General features: G+C 39.3%; 1 protein-coding gene across 1 annotated transcript in view; it reads left to right on the top strand.

Annotated features, from left to right (window-relative positions):
- Nucleotides 1-23569, top strand: part of ABLIM1 (actin binding LIM protein 1) — a gene marked incomplete at its 5' end in the record, with an annotated part of 106177 nt that overhangs the window by 59854 nt on the left and 22754 nt on the right. The window contains 5 exons of the mRNA XM_010293287.1: nucleotides 1282-1340; nucleotides 10436-10513; nucleotides 12754-12909; nucleotides 17691-17726; nucleotides 18966-19095. Of these exons, the coding sequence (XP_010291589.1) occupies nucleotides 1282-1340; nucleotides 10436-10513; nucleotides 12754-12909; nucleotides 17691-17726; nucleotides 18966-19095 (459 nt within the window). The remainder of the gene's footprint in view (nucleotides 1-1281; nucleotides 1341-10435; nucleotides 10514-12753; nucleotides 12910-17690; nucleotides 17727-18965; nucleotides 19096-23569) is intronic.

Below are 23569 nucleotides of genomic sequence, written 5' to 3'. Positions count from 1 at the left end.
AGGAAATTCATCCCTGCTGGTCTTTACTTCTGTACCAAGCCATGTAAGGGCTCATTAAAACAAAATTTCCAGGGGCCATGACCCATACCTCTCCTGATCTCGTAGGGTGGGGTTTCCTCTGATTGCACTTGAGCTAATAGTCACCAGCAGGAGACCTGGACTTTGTTCTGTTTGCTGTGTTTGTGGACAGAGTGAAGAGGTGATGTTCCCCCCCCAGACAGACAAGTTGCTGTATTGGCTTTGCGGTGGCTGGAATAAAGTTTGACTGCGGCTGCAGTCAGTGTTAAAAATCAGCATTAGCTTCTGCTTGATTTCAAGTTGGCTAATACCTGCCAGCAGCTTCCCAGCAGTGACCACAGTTTACACTCTGCTCCATCGGAGGGCTGAGATGGGATGGAAGTCCTCCTTGCCCCTGATGCTGCTCTGCCCTTGGGGACAGATGGATATTTCCATTTTTACAGCATAAAAGAGAATCCCCATGTTTTTGGACACAAACAGCAGAGACCTTGCCTTTTTTATTAGGATGCGTAGCTGGAATATGCCATGGAAAAGCCAGTGCAACACATCCAACTGCCCTTGCAGAGCAAGGGGTAGAAATTATGTGTGTGCCAATGGCAAGTATGGTACACTGAGATCTACAGAGAGGCTCTTGCACGTGCTGCTTTGTACCACCTACATCATACTGGCACCTCTAGCTTAGTGCAGTGGGTGAGAGACAGCCCTGACCCTGCTGCATTGTGATGTTTCTAATTTTGCTTTTTTGCTGTTGCATTTTGCAAAATTGCAGGGGAGAGGTGAACTGAATATGACACTTACTGCTCAAGGAAGCCATAGGATTTTCCCAGTATTAATGGACTCATAGTCAGAACTTCCTTTTTATGTGTGGAGCAGCACATAAGGGGAGAACAGATCAGATAACCATGGCCGAGTTCTTCTCTTACCCTCCATCCTACTCAGAGGAACGTTCTGTCTTTCAGTTCCTCCAGCTGGTGCTTGCTGACTTGCTGCTTCAGGCTGTTTGAGTTTTAATTAAGAACGTGTGCAAAGTGCTTTGACAGCCTCAGGAAGAGGCTGCTGTAGATGGGCCAGGGATTTGAGTATTTTTTTGTTTCACTTGTGTTTCCCATGAGCTAGAATTGAATGTGAATTACTTGCATAGTTCATACAGATTCACCATCTGATGCAATGAAGGGATTCTCTTTAATAACTGACTTGTCATGACTGGAAGTCATCTGCTTTACTCTGAATAAAGATTTTTTTCTGGGTTTTTACCTCCCTCAGGTTCCACTGTCTGGCATCCCGACTGTAAGCAATCCACTAAGACTGAAGATAAGTTGCGGGTAAGCTGAATTTGTGGCAATGACACACCAGGTATTTTGCCCACACAATAACTGAATGCTGTTTTTAAAAGAGTGACTTTTCCCATGTTTTTTCACATAGCTGTCACCACTCTGGCAGAATAAACAGTGGATGCACTTCAGAGGTATTGCTCTGATTTTTAGGCTTATCACCTTCACATACCTGTCTCAGTGCACTGCCTTAAAGGTAGTATCATTTACTGACATACAGACATGGCAAAGTCACTAAAACACTTCATTTCATATCTCAATTATTGTGAGAGAGATTCTTAAAGCGAAAATGTGAGCAGGGCAAATGCTATGATATATTTTAGTATTTTTGCATATCTGTATAACTGCTTTATACTTGTCCCCTGTTCCGGATGGTTATTTACAGCATTTAGACAGTATGGACTCTTCTTCCCTTGCCATCGAAATAAGTCCCACCCTAAAATGATGAATTTGAATGCCAAGAAGAGCTGCAATTCCCTTTGGAGTCACCTCACATATCCAGACAAACTTTCTGGATCAAATCCTTGATGGCAATAATGCTGCACTGATAAATGCTGGAGCCTGGCTTTTTGCATGTACCAGGCAATTCTAAGCCCATATTCACTAATGCATCTTCTGGACCATTTACTCTTTTTGATGTCTCAGTTGGTCCTTTGAAATTTGATAAGATTTCTGGATATGAATGTTAGAGACTGTATATGAATAAAATATCTTTCAGACAAGGAAACTAAGACAGGCATGGAGATCTGTAGGATATCCTGCGGGTTGTGTTGTATGTGTGGCTCATTGACAAGAAGCCACAACCTTTAGAATTTGTTCAGGTACACTGGTCTGTAAAACGTCCTCTGCAGAGAATTTATTATGATCGTGGGTAATGTGCAAGATAAATTCTTGTTGAGCAAATACCATGTTAGCATGGGCTGTACTGCTAATACAGAATTATAATTCACTCTAGCACAGCCAAACATCACTGTAGGTATTTGCACATTGTTCTGTCCTGACTTTCCATAAGAAAATCAAAAATTATGCCAGACTGGATTTTCTTCCTTATTTAAGAATTTGAATGTAAGACAGTGTTTTGACCCTGCTTAAGTGTCAGAACACTTGTGCTTTGTAGTGAAGGGTTGGGGTGCAATACCTCCCTTTCACTTGGACCTAAGAGTCTTATCAAAGCACTTCTGACTACATTGCAATGCTTATGAACCTTCTCCAGCTCGCCTCATGAATCAGTTGGCTTATTTCCATTCCCTATGGAAATGGCCAAAGTCCTCTTCAAATATTTTCCTTTCTTCCATCACACATTCAAGCATGTCAGTCTTCTTCCCCCTCAGCTAATTTTAATTGACATGAGTGAAGTAAATGAATTCATCCACCTGCAAGACTTTGCCTAAGTGAGTTCTTGCAAAAAAAATTAAGTGAAGCGGAAAAATGTATATTAAGGGAACATCTGAGAAATATTATGGCACAGCTATCCAAGGTCGCCTTGTTCCTGGATGAGAGCTTCTATGCAGAGCTTTAATATGTCTTTAAAAGGCATTGAAAAATACACTGCACTGAAGCTAGCTGGAGATATGGAGAATTTTTAGCTTCAGCTGTACATCACAAATAGTCTCCACTCCAGCGCAAAGTCAGGCACCTTATTTTAAAATCAGTTGGAGTTTACTTTGATGACTTAGACACGTTTCATTCTGCTGACTCAAATGAAGGCAGTAGCAAACAGGTAGGTACAGAAAAAGATAAAACTGGAGTAACTATGTGCTATTTGAATATGTCACCACTAAATTATGAACTGTACTTTGATTGACTTTCAGTTTCTTGGTGACACACATTTAGACCTGATACAAGAATCAGAATCTAGTTTGTGAGTTGACAAGTATATGATACAGCAGCTTTCAGGGTCGGGCTAGATTTTCTGGTGGTTCTGCAAAAAGCCAGTGACATGGGCTCTTTGCTCTGCCGGGTTTCCTTTCCCTATAGAGGGAAACAAAACAAAAGGCCCTTTTATCATTGAAGTCGCTTTAGAAGTGTTCAGCAAGTTCTGTTTTCTTTCAGTAACTGAATTGTGGTATTAACTAATCGGCACTCTAGCTGGTCAGGAACTGAGAGGGAGTTCATAAAAACAACGGTTGCTTTAGATCTTCCTCCCACTGGATATTTGTGGAGGATTACAAAGCCAAAACAAGCAGAAAATAAAGCAACCATAATATATATGTTAAAAAATACACATTGCTTAGGAATTTTTTAAAACTGTCTGGTTGTTCATGATTCTGCAGGGGTTAATAAGCAACATAGATGTATAATGCACAGATTATTATCTAGCAAGTAGGTATTAGTAACTTGATTGAAAAAAAAAAAAAAGAGCTTAACCACTGAGCTGGGGAAATTGCTTTCCTTTTCACTCTTTTTTCCCTTTTGTGTTTCATGACAGCATTCCTCATCTGAGTTCTTTTATCCAAAGAGTCTGGTTCTGCGCAGGCCACGCTCTGCAGAGGTTTGCTGTTGTGTTTGCATAGTGTTGATAATGGTCTTCTTTACTGAGAAGATTCTTCATGATTGTCATTTGCTGCGCTTGCTATTACTTCTGCCACAAAGCTTTCCTGCTATCACTTGCCACCCTGGGCACTGACGCTGAATTTTGCATCATGTGGTGCAGTGTTGTTTGTTAATTCTTACATTTTTTTATTTTGTTTAATGAAATGCTTAAAATTTTTTTTTTCAATTCAGATGAGCTTTTTGGGGCTGTGGTATTGTTCTTCCAGTGTTACAGAAAGTTTTTCTTCTAAAAAAATTAGAGTGCAAATATGAAGCAAATGAAAATTACTTCAAAGTGGTAGTTAAAAAGAAATAGTTTTTCATGAACAATGGCTCATGCTTTTTAGAAAAAAAATGCCACCAGTTAAATCAGTTGCTTCTGTATATGTGGTGACCAACTACATATGAATACATATATACAAATATTCATACATATATGAATATTTACAAAATTCCAGGTTTGGACATGTTATATGTGCTGCCCAAGAACATTTGCTTCTCTCTAATCTGGGGCATGTCCACGACTGAGTTGGGAGGTCCTCCCTGTCCTCTTGATTCTGGAATTTCTACTTTCAGACTTCCTTGAGTTTGCTTTGCACCTACAAACACCACCCACTTCCATTTCTTCTCCTTCAGGGCAGTGCTTATTTATTAGTGGTGTCTGCTGTGGGGGCACATGTGGCTGTACTGCATGCAGGCACACCTGAGGTAGCTTTCACCTGATGATGAAGTAAGAATGTACCGGTACAGACTTAGTACAGGCTAGCAGTAGGCAGACAGGCTGATAGAGTCCATGCCACTGGATTTCCATTGTGTCTGCTCATGCTGCCTTCACATCTCTAATTGCAAAGTAGACGTAGTCATATCATCAGCCAGGGCAAGATATTTGTGTGAGGTGCAGCCTGCAGGGTAGTGGTAAACAGTTGAATCCAGTGCTGTGATTCAATGGGAGGTAATGCAAGCCCTGTACCCTTCGTCCTGCATGGTGCTTTAGTCAGTTAACTTAGGGTGTTGCGATGCATTAATCACTCTTGAACGCCGCTCTTGCTGTTAGTTAGAGAACTATGTATCAAGAAAATACAGCTATAAAGATGTGTTATCAGTACTCCTAAGGAGGACAATGTCTCTGCAGCCCTAGGCTTTATAGAATTGAATCTTGGAGTCTAAGAACAGCCAACTGTGGAACTATTTCACTCATCTTTTAGGACAGCGTAGTGGTGCTTTGCATTCAGCTTAGTGTGCACGAGTCTGAATTTCCAGTGTTGAAATCGAGGAGCCTTACAAATCCTATCCAATGTATTAGAAAAGGCAAAATAGGAACAGCCCATGTCAAAATAAAGGTACGTTCTCTTTCTTGCTTTGTAGACTGTGTAGGATACAAATAGCTTAGGGTCAGATGAATATCCTCTTCTGTAAATTTGGTCAGTATTAAATTCTGTTTAGATTTACATGCTGGTTATACAGAGTGTAATTCAAGGCAGATTTTGGCTTGTCTGCAGAGTAGACATAAAGATAATATCATTGCTTTTTCTATAAAGATGGGCCAAAGGCTTGAATCTACATGAAAATTGTAGGTAGAAAATGGTAGGGTAAATTCTCTGAGAAGTTTGCTGTTGAATTCAGTATGTTGTGGACTTCCTACTTTATTTCTTCTGCTTTCCACTTACCTTATGCTTGGTGAAGGCTACGTTTGCATGAGTAGTCTTGTAAAAGAGTTGGTTTGGTAACAGCGTGCCTTCAATGATTATGTGCTGAAAATTCATTCTCCTCTCTGGCCTTCGTGACTAGAAAGGAAAGAAAAATTATTTGTAACCTATTAATATGTGTGTCTCTGAGTTTGCACTAAACCTGTTCACTAGTTTTGTCTTGATGCATATATAGTATAGATTTTTAGACAGAGAAATAATGAATGCATGCTTTTGAAGGAAAAACTCTTGTAAGGAGAAGGGTAGTTAAACTGGCAGAAAGGCACAATGAATTCTGTAACACTGAGGTGCTTTATTAGTCTTGTACATGGCAACTGAAAATTACTGAAATCCACAGGTAGTCTGTGTTTAACGAACCCTGGTTCCAAGTCCTGAATAGCTGTAAAACCTTGCAGTTGATGAAGCAGGTAGGGAGAGTAGAAAATGCACTGAGAAAGCCAAATTCCTTGCTATTGCAAAGTTGCGTCTGCCTAGTAGAATACATTATATCCTAATCGTCTATTATCCTATTTATAAACATGCTTCACTGAAAGTAGCTTCTGAGGTTTAGAGAATTTGCTTAAGCTAGAATGTTAAACATTGTTAAGTGAAAATATATTCATTCTTCTGCAGCTATTATCACCGCCTTGCATAATGAACTCCATCAAAAAACTAAGGCAGGTACTGTAAACAATGCTGACAATGCCTTTATTAAACAATAGTGCATCCGTTTGGCCAGATGTTCTTGGAATCAGTTTTGATCTGGTTGCCTGCACTTCTAAGTTTTTATAGAGCATGATTCTGAACATCTGTACTTGAGAAAGCCAGAGCCACCACATTGTAGCAGCATCTAGATGATGTGAATGGCTTTAGCGTGGATTTTTTTTTTTTAAGAAGCTATTTATTTAGATGATGTGCCGTGCATGATGACATGACAAACTGAGATAAATGCAGATGAACATCTTAAGCTTTGCAATCTAATATTAAAATAACAAGTTAATCAGTTTGGGGTATATGCATGGGTGATACAATGATTGAGTATTGAAATTCACAGGGAACTTAATGGGATGAGCATGAAAATGAAGTTGGTAAAGAACTTTTGCATTGAAGACAAATGCGTGGAATGAAGAACAAAAACATAAAAATAAGAAGTCCGTGATAAAGTGGGAAATACTGAGAAGTCTTGCAGATACTTTAGATACTTTGTGATCTGTTTCTTTCCTTTGGCTCATTTAATGACATGGATGAATATCTATTGACTTAATTTCTATTGATTTTTTTTTTTCATATACTTCATAGACTTCCTGTGTCTGGTACAGACATCCCATATTGATATATTTACTACTGTTACATCCATTTGAGTGGAAAAGGAAAGGAAAAAAGAGATGACTCTTCTAGTGTCAGAAGATGTGGAGAAAGGCCATGCACCACAAGAAAAGAAAAAAAGATTAGCTGTTCTTCATAGAAATTTGCTTGAAATTTCTCTGCACAAAGGTGGTGTTATGAAAAGCTCTATTTGAAACCTCCAAGAACAAGAACAATCACATAAAGAGTGTTCCAGATCTGTTTGTAGAAGTAAGGCAGCTTAACTTGTTTTGTTGCTGGGAGTGTAGAACAAGTGTCGTAGGACTATTGTAATGGAAAGAAATAGCTCTAAATTAATGCATTCATACTGAAGGATGTTTCCTCGCATTTCTTTACCTGTCTTCCAATAATGTGTGCAAGAGATGCTTACGTGGTATCTCCACTGAAAGTTAAAGGTTAAATCAGGGGTGGCTGCTATTCTTGTTTTACCTGTACTCTGATCAGCTCTCTCTAAGGTGGAATTTGCACCCCATTGCAGTTACATCAATAGAGAACTTGACGACCAATGTGTCTCTTGCCGCCTGTTTAAGATATAAAGTCACAACAGTGGTACACAGGGTTGGGGATTCTCGACTGCTAATGAAGATGTAATGTACAATCTAGTAAAAGCCATACCCCATCACAGATTTTCAGTCAGGAGTTATTGGAGGTCCCTTAGGAAAGGAGCCAACCATAGCAACTAAAAGTATGCCAGAGGAGCAGCTTATATCAAGGAATCTTTAGCGTATGTTTGTTAAGGCAAGCAGCACAAATGTTTTTAAGTGCAATGCAATTGTCTCTAGGGAAAAGTGCAAAGCTGTGAAGGATTCCAGACCATGTGGGAGCAGCAGAGTAGGAAATAGCCATCTGCAATGGAAACAGCCTGTGTAATTCAAAACAAGAAATAGGGCAAAGTGAGGCAGGACGGGTGAGTAGATGTAGAAGACCTCTTCTTCATGCACTGTTTTCAGGGGTGTGTCGTAAACTTAAGCAAGATACAGGACTGGGGGCAAATAGAGGAGCCACAGAGTTCCAGGTCTGCTTGGATTAAGCTCCTCAGGAGAGGAAGGGTGTGTGCTCAGGCAGCGGCTGCAGGATGGCATCCTGCCCAGGGGATGTGGAGCTTTGCAATAGGTGGAAGGTAAAATTGATGTGTGCAAGAAGAATTACAGAAAATAGAAAACTGGTTTTTAGGGGTGCCGTAGGTGGCTCACGGCCGTGCTAATGGGATGGTAATGAGGAACTTGGAGCAGAGACACAGTGAGCAAATGAAGAACAGGTGCTACAACTTACCAGTCTGTGCTGCTCCTGTGCTCCAGGGTTAAGCGCACCAAAGCAAGCTGTTAGCAGGATGTGGCTGAAACCATTTTTAAGATGTCGTAACTTTTATTTAATAAATTCACTGAAATGATGAATACAAGTGAGTTTTCCTTTGCTGAAAAGGTTTCTATCAGTGACGCTAAGAGATGAGACTAAGGTGGACTGAGGGCTGAGAATTTCTTGTTTTCTGAAGTGATTATAAAAGTTCCCGAGTGAAGAGCAACCAAGAGGGCCTGCCAGGTGGGCAGAAGCCATAACTGCCTCTAATGCTTGTTTTCCTACAACAGGGAGAATTGAGCAGAAAAAAACTCTTAAAGTATGTCTGCCAAAAGCCAAAGGTAACAGAGGCACCCCTAACGGTACCTCAGCTACTTAAGACTGTCCCCTATGTTGTAATGAAAACACTTGTTTTCCATAGCAACTGCAGCAACATGTTACATGTGTCTCCACTCAGACAGTGGTGTGAAATGGCAGAATGGAAGGGGGAATAAAGCGTTTCTCAACAACAGACAGATTTTCCAGCTTAATTCTTGTAACATTTCCATGAAACAAGTGGTTATTGGTGTTTTTTTGCTTTGATTGCATCATGAGAGGAGCTTAAGGGCTGCTGAGAAATTTCTGTTCCATTTTGGGATGTAGGAATTTGCAGCTACAGAGAGAAAAGGAAAGAAACACATAAAGGTGCAGCTGAGAAAGTGTTCTCAGACATGCTCTGGAGAGGATTTGTGACTGTGTTAGTCCACAGCCACATCTGCGCTCTGTTTGATCTGAATCTTCACGTTTTTTGGTGGAACACGTTCAAAGCCTTTTATTCCTCTGACCCTCCCAGAATGTGGTGATTTCATTTCCACAAATGAAGTCAGAGAAAGCCTGCCATATGATCCACGACTAGTCTTCAGCATTTTTTATACGGATGGTTCCCATAGCTTTCCTGGCTATGAAATAAAAGGTAGAAAGACTCTGAGGTCTGTTAAAGGATCCTTTCAGGAAATGTATGCTGAGAGATAAGAAAAGTCCAGTAAACTTGTGTTCACTCCAGATATTTCCTAAGAAAAACGCAGCAAGCCGGGCTGTCAAGCCTTGTTTCTTTTCACTGTGTGCCTGAAGGTCCCTTAGATCAACGTCACAAGCTGACGAGGTAAGGACTATTTGCCCAGATTTAATTTTCAGTGACTTTGAAGTATCCCACTGCACTAGTGTCATCAGAGTCATCTGCTGATGCATTGCTTTGTGACAGGATTTGGTTCTTTGCAGTCAGTTAAGGAGCAGAAATTGTTCATGGTTTCTCAGCTGCAAGTGAGAGATCGTTGACTACCTTTGTGTGTCTGCTGCATGCCAAATTTAAGAGTAATTGCCACAACAGCCTGGGTGACTTGATGGAATAGTTGTTTTTCAAATTCATCAGGTTTTCAGGATCCCCACATCTCGGTGATAAGGTATTTTGTCTCCTCTCACAAAACTTCTCCCAGGAAATCTGTGTCTGTTTAGTTCTGATGAAGTGTTGGAAAGTCCACTAAATGTGTAACAGCACTCGCTCTGTGGGGGTGTGGCTGTTCTCATGAATTGCAGTTTGCCAGACACTGTCGTTAGACATCAGGACTTTTGCAATATGGGGAACCGTGAAATTTCAACCAACACTTTAGCTTTCATGTTGCCTCTAGATTGTGCTGCAGATGTAGGAAACAGCTCCAAGGCAAGGATTTCTGGTCTTTCTACTTAGAAGGACTGAGTTCAGTTCTGTATTCATAGTGGAAATCCAGTGATTTAACATCTGGAAAGTGGTAACGTGTGTGCTATGCTCCTCTCAACGGTTTTGTCTGCTGAGCTGCTGATACCTCTAGCTGTTTGTGAACTAACATTTTGATAAAAAGAGCAGCAGGGCTATCCTGGACTGTACTTTGTATGGCGCCTTGCAGTGTCTCTGGCAGGTGTTGTTTGGTTTTGTTCATTATTGTTGTCAGTCTTTTACATTGTGTGGTTTAGAAAACCTCCTTCACCTCTCACAGCACTCCTTCCCCTAACAAAAAAAAAAAAGCCCACCTGCCTCACAAGATCGCAAAATTTGCCAGAATGCTTGCATTTGTGTTGACATCTTTTCCTAAATCCAGTTAATTTCAAGATTTATGCAGATTTCTTCATTTAAAACCAAAATTACCAATGTCAGTGGCTTCAGGTTGCTCTGATAAGTTACTTTTTGTTTTTCAGCCTACAAGAACATCATCAGAAAGCATTTATTCCAGACCAGGTTCCAGTATACCTGGCTCTCCAGGCCACACTATCTATGTAAGTATTCCTTCTAAGGAATAAGCTGCCGATCCCTTGCTTGCACATGAAATACTCCATGCTGAAATAACTTTTATACTGATGCTAATGCCTTCATTCTAGTGGTTAAATTGTTAAAATTCTCGTCATGACAGACATCATTTTTATAACTACAGAATTTCAAAAGCAGAGTAAGCCTTTTCCAGGTCACATTTCCGTTAGATACAGTAAATCTCTTGAAATCACTTGGTGATGTGAAGAGGGACAGGAGGCAGACAGGTTATTTGACTTGTGTTAGGATTTATGTGAGGAGATCTGTGCACCTCGGTGTGCAGTTCTTGGGAGGTCTGCTGTCTGCAGCTGTGGGACATAGGTAGGAGAGTCAGCCTGGCTGATACAACATCTTCCATTTCAGAAGTCAGATGTTTTGGTTGTGGAAGAAAAGGTGTTTTTTATTTAAGAACATAAAAATTGTATTAGCATCCTTCTTTCACTAAACTAACAGTGCTGAAAATGCAAAGCTATTGATACACTATTTTATTTGTTGTTAGTTACCTGAGATTTAGAGTTTAATGTGATTCCTTCAGTAATCAAGCCTCCTTTTTCATTATTTTAGAAGATATCTTTTACTTCTTGGCATCATCATTGTAGTGTAAGACACAGAAATTTATCAGTTAGATGTATAATAATGCAGAAAAATTACCAACATTACAAATCTCAAGTCCTGAGTTTGAGTTAAATACTAGTTCTTCAGTGCATTTCAAACAACAACAACAAAGACTAACTGGTATATTAAAAATGTACACACTGCAGATCTTGAAACACAGAGCATGTCCTGGAGAACTGCCGTTTTGCTGATAGTATCAACTTCATAAGCAATAGCTTATGAAATTTAACTCAACAGCACAGTCTGTAGGGCAACATGGTGGCCTAGACCAGAGTCTACAAAAATTTCTGTGGTAATTTATATTGGATTAAGAATATGCAGACATCTTTGCAGCGTATTAACAGACTGTGGTAAAAATATTACAGAAATGACATATGTTAATATACCTGTGTATTTTAAGGGTTAAATTGGCTGAAGGTATTTTGTTATATCTGGTGCGTAAAAACTAAAAGAGATTTGAGGCTCTTTTTAGAAAGCTAATTTCCTAACTAATTCAAACCTTACTTCTCTATCAAAAAAATGTTTTGTATTGTTTCTAATTTATGGCATTGCTTAAGAACCACCAAGACCAGTGGTTGTTAGGGGAGCTTGGGAAGGCAAATGCACTTTAAGCTGAAAATATTAGGTGCTGGGAATGGAACTGAATGTGAGTAGAAACAGATCAGCCTTGTTTCCTTGTGCAGGCTACTATGAATAAATAAAATACCTATTAGAGGAGTTGAAAACCGATTTGAATATTCTCCTTCAGTTTTAATCATCAAATGTGTTTCTGTAAGGTAGGGAAGAATATATGATGATTTTTTTAAAATCTTCTTTTAAGTAAGGAAAGATACTAGCTTTGTAAACTGTATGTAAGGCCTCTTTCTAGCTCTTTCTAATGGATGCAGCTGCCTTAGGAATGGATTTCCTACTTTTTTTTTTTAACTAGTCATAAGCTCCTTGCAGTTTTAGTGGAAAAATAGTCAATGTTAGTACTGTGTAGTATGCAGTTAGTAAACAGCATATGCCTTAGAAGCTTGGGTATAGGTTGAATGACAAGTGCACTATAATAATTTAAGTAATTTCAGTTGGGAGTTTGGATACCCAGTCCTGACAAATAGTTCTGCTTGACTTTTTATTTCCTTGTAATAAGTTGTATTTCCCCTTGTGTGCACCGCTATAAGTTGAATTTCTGTCTGTGGTCTTCTGCGTGAAATCCTCTCACAATCTCTGTAATCTGCAAACTAAGTTGATGTTATCACACATTTTACATATGGGAAAACAAGAGCAGAAAGGTGAAAATACTTGCCTGAGGCCCCAAAATGAGTCATTTGCAGAGCTGAAGTTTCCAGCTCACTACTGGGGATAAGAAACTTTTGTATTAGATCTTCATATGCCATGTTCTTTCTTTCCTAAATTGAGAAAACACTGTGTGCTTTTGCAGAGGAGGACTGCTGGAGAAGAGCAAGAAGCAATCACTTCGCATGTAGAGTGCCAAAAAGAGTTTTCCGTAGCAACAGTGTGACAACAAATACACAAAAATCAAAAATTGTGTGAAACAGAAATTACCAGTGCATTTGTGTAAGTTAATTTGTCTTCTGTCTTTGACCTTCAGGCAAAAGTAGACAATGAAATCCTTGATTACAAGGATTTAGCAGCCATTCCCAAAGTCAAGGCCATTTATGACATTGAACGTCCAGATCTAATTACTTATGAGCCATTCTACACTTCCGCCTACGAGGACAGACAGGAGAGACAGAGTCTTGGAGAGGTAATGAACCAACAAGCAACTCATTCTGCTATACGCTTTATTCAAAGCCTGCTTCGCTTCTATCCTCTTTTGAAACAGTTTCTAATTGACACTCCTAGATATTGTTGCTGCTGCTGTTCACAGTGCTTTTTGTCTGGGTTTAATGGGAACAATTATGATGATGCCTCATGTGCAAAACTGCACAGTTAAACACGCAATTACACACCTACATTAACAGCAGCCACTGGCAGAGGAATGGCAAGGGGGAGGCTTGGAGGCTGGCTGTGTGTGCATTCTCATAACTCACATGGATATCCTAGTCTCTGGGTACAGCAAAGTCGAGAACGTGAGGCAAAAGCCAACCTGGTGGTGTGCTGTGGAGCACCAATAATCATAACTGAATATGAGGAATACCATGATGTTCTATGGCAGTAACAGTATCAAGAGCAGCAGGATGTTTTCTCTCACGCATATTGAAGGGAAATACATTTCTGAAGCACTTTGCCAGATGTACTGGATAAAATCTGAACTAGGTCAGGATGAAGTGCTCTTCCACCTGGGAAGGCAGGTTAGTTGTGTTATGGGAATAGCTGCCTCGCCTTTTAAACTGCTGACATTTAGTAAGGATTCTTATATCCTGCAACGGTGGAAAAAATTGCTAATTTATTCTCTTAAATTTGTATTTAAAGATCTCTTTCAGGCTGTAGTGTCCCCCACTTTTCTCAGATGAGCTTCCATAGCTGCAATGACTATTTACATGTTTCCAGTGCAGATCGTGAAGCAGGTTTTGTCATGTAATACCATCTGACTGTAAATCAGACTTCCTGAATGCAAATCTAAATGGACATGGAAATTAATTTACTTCCTTGCAATCTCGGTGACTTTACTGACTGTAACTGAATTGAGTATGAAGATGAGCTGAGGAAAAAGGAAGTACAGTAAATCATTCAGGTACCAGTGGTCTGAAGATGCCCAGATCAGTGACTGATAATCTGCTTTCTTAGCAAAGTGTTCTGCCCACCAACAGATGAGAGCTGCCTCAGATTTTCTGCTTTATTCTTTTAATGTTTTATAGGGTTAGTCGTTTAAATTATAACATGAGTTGGAAATTCAGGAGACTGTTCAGCTCAAGAATGAGATAAGAGATTAACAGGTCAGAATACTATAGAATTTCCCCCCTCAAATTTATGTTCGTCGTGAATCCAGCTGATATCTGGTTCAAAACCACTGTGAGATGCATTGATGACCTCCGGCCAGTTCCTACAGGCCTGACCCTTTCCACAAAACCCTCTACAAACACAAGTCTCTTGTTAGTCACAGAGGAGGAACTAATCTCACCCAGAGAAGGTAAACTATTTGTTAATCCTTAAGGGGAAGCTTCTCACAGACAAAGCAGTATGCTGGAAGCTGTCTGCTGTTGTGCTTGTTCTGAGGATAAGCAAAAGCCTTTGGGGTTTTCTTACCCTGTGTTTTCACCAGCATTAAATCTAATTAATTTCTGGTGAATACAGAAATCTGTTCTGGAAACAGAAGGGCTCTCACCTTCTTTTCAGAAGATCTGGGTTTTCCACCCAGTGCTACTGCTGACTTCTGTCACCTTGGGCAAGTTAACTCACCTCTTTGTACCTGTTTCTCCTCCCTTCCCTTGCCCTAATGAGAACACAAGCCCATTGGGGTGGAGTGATCTCTTAACTTTGTGTTTGTGTTGTGGTAATCAAGTGACAACAATCTTAGTACATCATACATCAGTCACCACCATTTTTAAAAAGCAAAAGAGGTGACATGTTTAGTCATGGCAGGGATTTGCAGACTTTGAGTGATGTAACCTGTATTCTTTTTGCAAAGTGTGTGTATGTGGTGGTGTTAAACAAAAGGGGAGCCTACACTTAAGCCTGTACCCAAGAAACGCCCTTCACCATGATGAAAAAAACAAAGAAATCACCAAACTCAGCTAAGGAAGATTTCTGGGTGTACAGGGGAGATGTACAAGAGCCAAGTTAACCCAGTAGTGGAAACAAACCTTAATTGCAGGGAACGAGCTACCAGAAAATTGTATTCTTTAGCCATAGAAAGTGAGAAAACACAGCATGAGACTTTCTTCTTTATTGCAATGGAAGGGAATTGTTTTAAAAAGTTTCTCAGCCATAATCTCTCTTGGTCAATTAAATCCCAGTCTTGTTTTTCTAAGTCTGTAATGAAAAATGTTTTCGCACAGCACCATCTAGCGGGACCAGGCATTCTGGTCCCAGATCTGCCAGCGGTTAGCCGGAAGAGTGAAAGGGAGCTCATGAAGAGGTTGATTAGCTTCTAATGTAAGAGAGATTAACAAATACAAATTAGATCTGTAAAAAAATTTTCTACTACTGAGGCTGACCTTTAGTGTAGTGATAACGTTTCCAGAAACTGTCAGTTACTCAAGTTTTTCATGTCCTATAACTTCTGCCCTATGAGCAGCAACCTGATTAGCACTGAGATCAAGTGTTTTCTCAGGTCTGGCTTTTGCTGCATAAATATTGTGAAAAGCAGAATTTTACCTGCATGTCCTTTGTTTCTAGTATTCTGTCACTTGAAAGCATTGAATGTCTGTAACAGCTTTCAGTAAACAAGCTGTCGTAAATGGAGAAAAGTATTTTTTCTAATGTGATAGCTGCTTCAAAACGAAGCAGGCGTCCTACCTGTTAATTCAATAAAAAGTTAAAATGCTGCAATTTATGTTATAAAACAACACCTGTAATGTTTGCCATAATTTCCCAGAACTCAAAATGAGCTGTACAATTTCAGGTATTAGAGTCCCTTAGATCTCAAAGTGATAGAGCATTGAGCCTACTGCAGTGAGCAGAATTTTTACGGTAAATTTGGTCAGAACAAGTTCTCTACCCAGACTTTTTGGCAATCTGGAGTCATCACTCTGTATATCTGCTAGCTTACTATTCTGGAACAGAGCTGTTGCTTGTCAGTCAACTGCACAGTGTATTTCTAACTGACTAGTGTAAAGACTTCTGTGGTAGTCCAGATTTATTTAAAAGACCTCATAAAGCCTGAAGAACCAAAGTTTCCTTGGAAGGCTCAGAGTTTGAGATAACGGCAGTTCACCTGTGTGTGATAAAACAGTAAGTTGGCTGCAGATTGTGGTTCCCAAAAAGCAACAAGATGATTTCAGATAGTGGTGGAGTAAAAACACATGAAAGGTTGGTCATGGATTCAGCACATTACTTTCTGGGATGCCTTCCCAGTCTTGGATTCCTGTGACTAGTTTTTACAGTAGTCATTACCTTACCATCTAGGCAACCACAGCAGATTATGGAAATTTGTTTATTTACAGTAACACATGGATTACCAGTAGAAAAATGTAGGAACGTGTGTCACAACGTGCTTTTTCATTCATATGGAAAGTTTTAGATAAGCTCTCAGTTGTTCTTGTAGAGAGTAATGCTACAAAGCACTGTGTATGGTGTGGAGCAGTTTTTATGACTGCTGCTGTTAGATGTGTAATGAAATGGTGGATTGCTGTATAGAACTTGTGCAGTTATAACGATTAGGAAAACAAGAATGTAAAAGACATTCAGGGCTTTGATGGAAAGTTACAAAAGCAGTCTTTAAAAAACTGTATGGAAACTTGCTGGAAAGGAGGTGTTCTGTACCCGAATAAAAGATGTCACTCCTTCGTTTGGATACTTTGCATTCACAGTATCACCAGCTCTGTGAGAGGTAATGGTCTCTCAGTGCAAAATGTATAGCTGGATATTTATTACCAGAAATTCTGCATAAGTTTTGCACTACTGCTGTTGTATATTACTGTAACAGTTAGACCAGAATCAGCAGGTTTGCTTCTGAGACATTATCTTAATAGCTGTATCGTTCTATAATAATTGTGGTCTTATTTAAAAGCATAATCTCTTGCCCAGTTTATTATGGCAATTAAATAATATTGAAGTTTATTGCATAAAGAAAATAATTAAATCCTGATCTTCCAGCTTCAAATTGTCTTGTGATTAAAGGGCACGTAACTGGTAATTATACATAGCCTTTATTCTTGTTCATACCATCAACATATGCGTGATCTTATGCTTAATTTCTAAAGGTAATTCTTGCCTCAGTTTCCCTATCTCCGTAACAGAAACTTTTCATAATACTGTGCATATTTCTGCCGACTGGCCTTTGAGCCGTTCTTTCAATATACACACTTGTAGTTCCTGTCTGTTCTCCTTACATAACCGTGGAAGAACACAGAGATTTAAAGGAGATCATATCAAAGAAACGTTGATGACAACTACGTACTCCTTTGCATGGGTATGAAATGTAAGGCCTTGGGGAGAAGCACATTTTTGCCAGAGATACGTGTGTTGGAGGAAAAACGTGCTTTGTCCTGGAAGTTATTCTGTATTTCTGATGCCATGCAAAGCTCTGAGTTAAGATTATTTACTTTTCATTTCCACTTTAAAGTTTTCTTCATAACAGGCATGGTTATTAAATTAATAACCCTTTCTGATTTTGATCTTTACAGCTATGTTTTAATTACCACAATGATTAGATGGCTGAGAGATGATGTTGTATGATATTTGACTGAATTAATCACGCTTACAAAGATTCTCCCAGAAACATTAATTGCTTCAATGATTTATGGACCAGTTCCTGAGCAATGTGGAAAAAGCAAGTTTCAGCGCTGCAATGCCTTCAGTAATTTCTACATTGCCATTTTGCATTGCCATATATCCGTGTATCTGCAGCAATGTTTAGATGACCATTTTCTGGCCCAGCACATGTAATGGCGTTTCAGTAACCTTATTTTTATGTCTTTGCAGTCTCCAAGGACATTATCACCTACCCCTTCCGCAGAAGTAAGTTTGGTGTAGCCTTTGGGGGCAGTATCTTACTGTGATTAGAATTATTCACTTCAGCAAATGCAAGTGTTGATTTTGCTATCAGTCTGATCCATCTCTGCCATATAGACATGTTTTCTGAATATTGAAACGTAACAAAAATTAACTCTAAAAAGAAAACCTTAAGTTCGTATTGGGAGACTGTACAAAAAATGAAGCTACCACTCCTGCCCGTTTGATGGCTATAGGGCAGAGTCGTTGCTCCAGCAGAGGTCACTTCTTGTACATTCATCCTTCTTGTGGCACAGGCGGACTCAGATCACAGGAGCTGGATGATTTACATGAGCTAAAATGCTGCTCTAAGCATCTAAATAATATACCATCTTTGCTACTAAAACATTTGCAGTTTTGTCTTTACGAAAACATAATTAAGGTTTGGTTTCGTTTTGCTGTTCTCTAGGAGTTAACTGGAACATCACAATACCATGAAATATTTGGGAGGTCATTTGTCAGGATAAAATAGATGCCATTGCAGAAGCATTATCATTTTGGGGGTGGGGAGCGTTGCTCATTTGCAACGTAAAAGTTGTGGTCATTGCATTAACAGCAGTCCTGTTCCTTTCGTCCTGTTTTGCTTTGCTTTGTGGGTTTGGGGGCTAGTGGTGATGTTTGGGTGGGGGTGGGGGTGGGGTGGTGTTTTTTATTGGCTTTTTTCCCCCAGGAAACCAAGTAAATTGAATTTTGCTATACAAGAAGGTGTCATGTTTTCAGATACAAGGGGAATCTAATTTGTACACTAAATACCTTTTGATGTAGCTAGTAAAGACACGTGGTAAATTAAGCCACAGAGAGCTCTGTGCTGCAGCTTTCGACTTCTTGCTGGTCTCCAAGTTAGGTAGCCAAAGGCTAGCACACGTATCTTGTGCAGTATGCTGCAGGACAGACATACTCTGAATGCAGCTTCCCTTAACAGAGTCATAGGAATGTGGGCAAATCTAGGATTATGTAGAATTTAATAGATATTATAGGTAGAGTTGGAACCTTTCAAGACTCAACTCTGACTCAGGCTATAAAAATGGATTGGAGGCTTTGGAGCAGTTCATTAGAATAATCAGTAATAATGAAGTAGGTTGAAAGCTTAAGGGATATTGTTATTTCAGTAGCTTCTGCTGATGTCTTCAGATTCATGAAAGTTAAGTGCTGCTAAAAATGTGTAATGTGCATTTACATTTATTAGTGAATGCTTCTATTCTGCAGGGTTATCAAGATGTTCGGGATCGCATGATTCACAGGTCTACTAGTCAGGGCTCCATTAATTCTCCAGTGTACAGTCGTCATAGCTACACACCCACCATGTCACGTTCCCCTCAGCATTTCCACAGACCTGGTAAGGGCAACTACATTAGAAGTATATGTAAAACTATTGTTTCTTTATTTAATGTCACTTAGTGGCACAGCGAAGCACTTGTTTCTTTTAGCACTGAAAATGTAGGATTGAAAAATTGTTGCATATTTTAATATCTCCCTTTCTACCAGTTTTTTTGTTTTTGATTGATGCAGTCTTTTGCACTAGGCTGATGAGTGTTTCTTACATAATAAATACGGATCTTCTGGGTTTGTTTCTGATTAATTATTTTTTATATCTTTGTATGTTTGTGAAAGCGAGCAAAAAGTTGCAGCAGTGAATCACAAACTTCATTCTGGAATTTGGGAAAAGTTTCACATACTGGAAATGAAAGTTATGGCTTGACTATACAAAGTCAGTAATGTAGGATTCCTCCCTCCTAAAAAACAATTCCTTTAAAGCTTGGTACAGCCATGGAATCTCAGATTCAGCAGCAAAACTCCCAGATATTCCAAATTGCTAGTCATTTTTTAAAACAGGCTCGTGGTTCACAAGGTAGATTTCTTAATTAAAGCCATGGGCAATTGCCTGGGAACATTTGAAAAACACGAACTTCATTTACTGCTTTAGCAGTGATGTACAAGTTCTATGTACAGCATAGAAAATGTACAGGTCATTCAGGTTGCCAGTGCATTCAAAATTAATGGTCATGTATATTAAAGCAAGATCTGAAAATCAACTGTTCATCTGCACCCAAATTGCATAAAAATGTGTCTCTAAATGCTGTTCACTGAATACTTTTCAAGACTGATTTTACTGCTTATGGTAATGAATTAAATCTTTGTGATCTGTTTTTAAATTGTGATACAATCATGCAGTTCCATCTTCCTTGGTGATTACAGCTGAACAGTTGGGATGCCAAAAGCCCATATACAATGGGAGCTGCATTTTTAAAATTAAAGATTTATAAAGAGCCACCACTGTGGAACTTGAATGCTGTAGCCATTTCCTAGTGGGGGTGAGCTGAAAGCAGCTAACTGTGTCTGTCAGTGAATGCCTTATTTAAAGGACCCAAGGGAGGTGGGACAGAAGCAAATTGTTTCTGATACTTAGTGCTGACAACATGACTGTGTTTTAAGATGACGTTACAACTGAAACCAAAAGAGACTTAAAAGCGTGAAAAAGCTGCAAACTTCTGTCTCTTGATTCTGGAAATTCTGAGGGGATTTTTCCATTTGTATCAGTTATTTCAAGGATACGAACAAATCCAGGCCCTATTCCAGACTTTACTGTGATTGAGTTTTACCATCTGTGTTCAGTCAAGGACCTTCCCCAGAAGCAGTCTCTGTTTATGTAACTCTTATGATGGGCGGATGGGCTCAAGCTGGAGTTTGGATCCAAATGTAAAATCTTCAAAAGTTTGCAGCCTGAGGGATTTTCTGAGGAGATATTTGTTCAAACTTATCTCTGTTCAGATGATCTCATCTTTGGCTCACCTGTTTCTGTTTCTCAGATGACACAGAAGTAATTCTGTAGAATTTATCATTTTGATCTTTGCTACCCTGCTTTGGGGTAATTGTTAATGATACGTTATAATTTTCCTACAGTAATTATTCATTTGAATAATAGCACATGTCTGTTTACCATTTTTCTCCTAATGACACTTCTTATCATCATGTTGTTTGCAAGAATAATTTCTCTCTGAATAAACCCAGTGGCCCCAGATAACTTTTCTTTGGCTCCCAGCTAGCCCTTGAGAGAGAAGTGAACCACTGTGTTGACGTTGTCAGCATAAGGTTCTTCAAAAATTGCAGTGCTACAAGTTTTGAAAAAGTTTGCAGCCTTTTCCTCCTGCAGTGCCCTAGCTGATGTTGGCAGCATTTTTGGAATGTCTTAAAACAATAGAAAACAGCTTGCATGCCTCTTAACTCACACTTTTTGGTCAGGCACTTTTCAAACCAGCTGCTTTCTTAACTAATTGAGCGTCAATTTTTGTGATGTTTGCATGCTGGTAGCAGGCTACTTTTTGGTAACAAGGCATAGATCAGAAGCTCGTTGAGCCAATAAATGTTATGCTAAATTAGTGATGCAGTTCAAATCTGAGCCTCTCTTCTAATACTTCCTGTAATTTTGTCTAACATTTATGAACCCTTTGGTACGTCTTTTTTAACCTTTTTTTTTCTCCTTCCTTCTTTTCAGAATCCTAATTGTTCAATGCCTTTTTTTTTCTTCCTTTGAAGCCTCCTTCCCTGCCTTTCTCTTATTGTTTTTCTTTGTTTTCATTTTGTTCTGCCCCCCGATTCCCTGCTGCCGCAGAGCTGCTCTCTACTGGTGTGCAGCGGTTGTCATACCTGCGCACGAGCAGTCTCAGCTCCACTCACCATGACTCCTGCCCCAACTCCCCCTTCCGACACCACTTCATCCCCCATGTCAAAGGTAAGGAGCCAGGCCTCCCCAGGGAGTACCCTCCAGGCTGGAGATTTATTAGCATTCTGTCAAAGCTAATAAGGTGTATCTCCGTAAGGTTGTCATTGGCTGTATAGCTAAGCATGCCTCGAAATGTGCCATTACACTTAAAACTACATTAGAATAGACATAATGTCCTTTTTTCGGAGGAAATATGTCATTTCTAAGGGCCCTAGTTGAAGAGTCATCAATCAGTTACCTATTAGAAATATACAGGAAAGCATTGTCATTTACTATTTAGAACCTATATGAGCCTAATTTAGCTTCTTTCTAAAGCAGTACATAACGATCACTACAGCAGTTAGCAGATCAAATTTAATTATTATTTCCACATTCTTAAAACATGCATTTAAAAATTGACTACAAATATTGCCTGGATGAGAGCAAGGTGATCAAAAATATGGAGAAGAAAAAAAAATCTACACAGATCAATGGCAACAAGGAAGTTAATCATTGTTAGTCACATTGGCAATAGTCAGTGCCCAGCAAAGTAAAATTAAAACCTCTAGGCCTCTCCTCAACTAGTGAGAATCAGCAGACTCTGCTGAAAGCAGTGGAGTTGCAGGGGTTTACACTACCTGAGGATCTGGTCATTTCTTGTGTTTTTCAATGTTATTTTCCATGGTTTGATTTTTGGGAGGAGGATTCTTCTTTCATTGAGTCCCTTCAAGGAGGTCATTCAGCTCAATAATCTTTTAGTTTTGTTTTTTGCTTTCTGCAAATGTGGTTTTACTTTTATTTCTATTGGAGCACTCTCTGGCTGTGCCATCCTTTCTGCTGGGGGAGAAGGTCATAGCTTATGTCACCTACAAGAGCTCAAAAAGAGGCAGCTGAGTAAGTTGAACATAGATTCTATTCTGATAGATATCTGAATACCACTGATTAATGTAGATAATCATAAACTGGAGATAATCAAAAACAGTTGCAAGGAAGTTGTTGCCATGAACTTTCAAGAAATGCTAATCTCAAGGTTATAGCTCTTCAAGCACTCAGATCACCTTTAGTAATTTTACTCTTGTCTTTTCTTAGATTATTTTTGTTAATACGCACTTCAACTTTCCTATTATGTCACTACAAAAAAAAACCCACTTCAAACTTGAAAGATTGGGACCCTTAAAAATAGATATACTGCTCATTTCAGCATGCAGTTAATTCATAATCCTTGCAATTTCAACATTTCTTTGCTGTAAATCTAAATTAATGCTCACACTCGTTCAAGTGGCATTTTCATTCTTCTTCTGTTGAGAAAATAGCTTCTTCAACAGATAAATTAGAAGAACTATTGGAAATCCATGCCTGTTGTTTTCAGATTTCAAATTACCTGGTGTGTAGATTAGGTATGTATCTCAGTTATCAGTACAAAAGGCCAAGTGGGATTGCAAGCACTGTAGACAAAAGGGTGGGTATGGTTCTCATCAGATATGTCACATAAGGCATTGTAAGAATCCACAATTTTCTGAAAATTTTACATTAAAGTCTTAGACCTGGACAGGATTTATGTGTTGTAACTCAGGAAAGCTCCTGAAAGCTCAAGGTCGTATAACTGTGACAGCGTACACCATCTGAGGATGTGGTACGTTTGAGAAGGGGCAAGTAGTAGGTACCCACATCTTGTAATTCACATGGCTGAATTGAAAGAGTAGTCTTGTAATAGTTGGTTGAAAAAAAGAAGCACCTTTCTAAGGTGACCTAAGTTTGGGCCCTAGGTTAATGTGGTGGGAATATCCCCATGCTTTTAATTTCTTTTTGTTTTTCCTCCCTGTGGAGGAAGGCGACTACTCAAAAAAATCAAAAATACACTTTCATGTTTCAGTGCAACACTGCAAGCTGAGTTCCCTCAGAGCATTGAACCAAACTCAGATGTTTATAAAGTGTACTCAGATAAGTTAATTTGGGGTATTTTTGGTAATGATCTGGAAGAAAACATGAAATAATATTGCAGACTTCCCTGATGGCATGCAGAGCGGGAGAATAGTAGTCAATAAAGAACACGAGCAACAGTTTTCTCAGTGAACAGTGTAGCCAAACGTAAGCCGTGCTTCTAAGTGAT

Source organism: Phaethon lepturus, unplaced genomic scaffold (genome assembly GCF_000687285.1).
Source record: "Phaethon lepturus isolate BGI_N335 unplaced genomic scaffold, ASM68728v1 scaffold43228, whole genome shotgun sequence".
Taxonomy (NCBI): Eukaryota; Metazoa; Chordata; class Aves; order Phaethontiformes; family Phaethontidae; genus Phaethon; species Phaethon lepturus.
The sequence above is the reverse complement of the archived record's forward strand: the minus strand, read 5'-3'. Positions and strand labels throughout refer to the sequence as shown.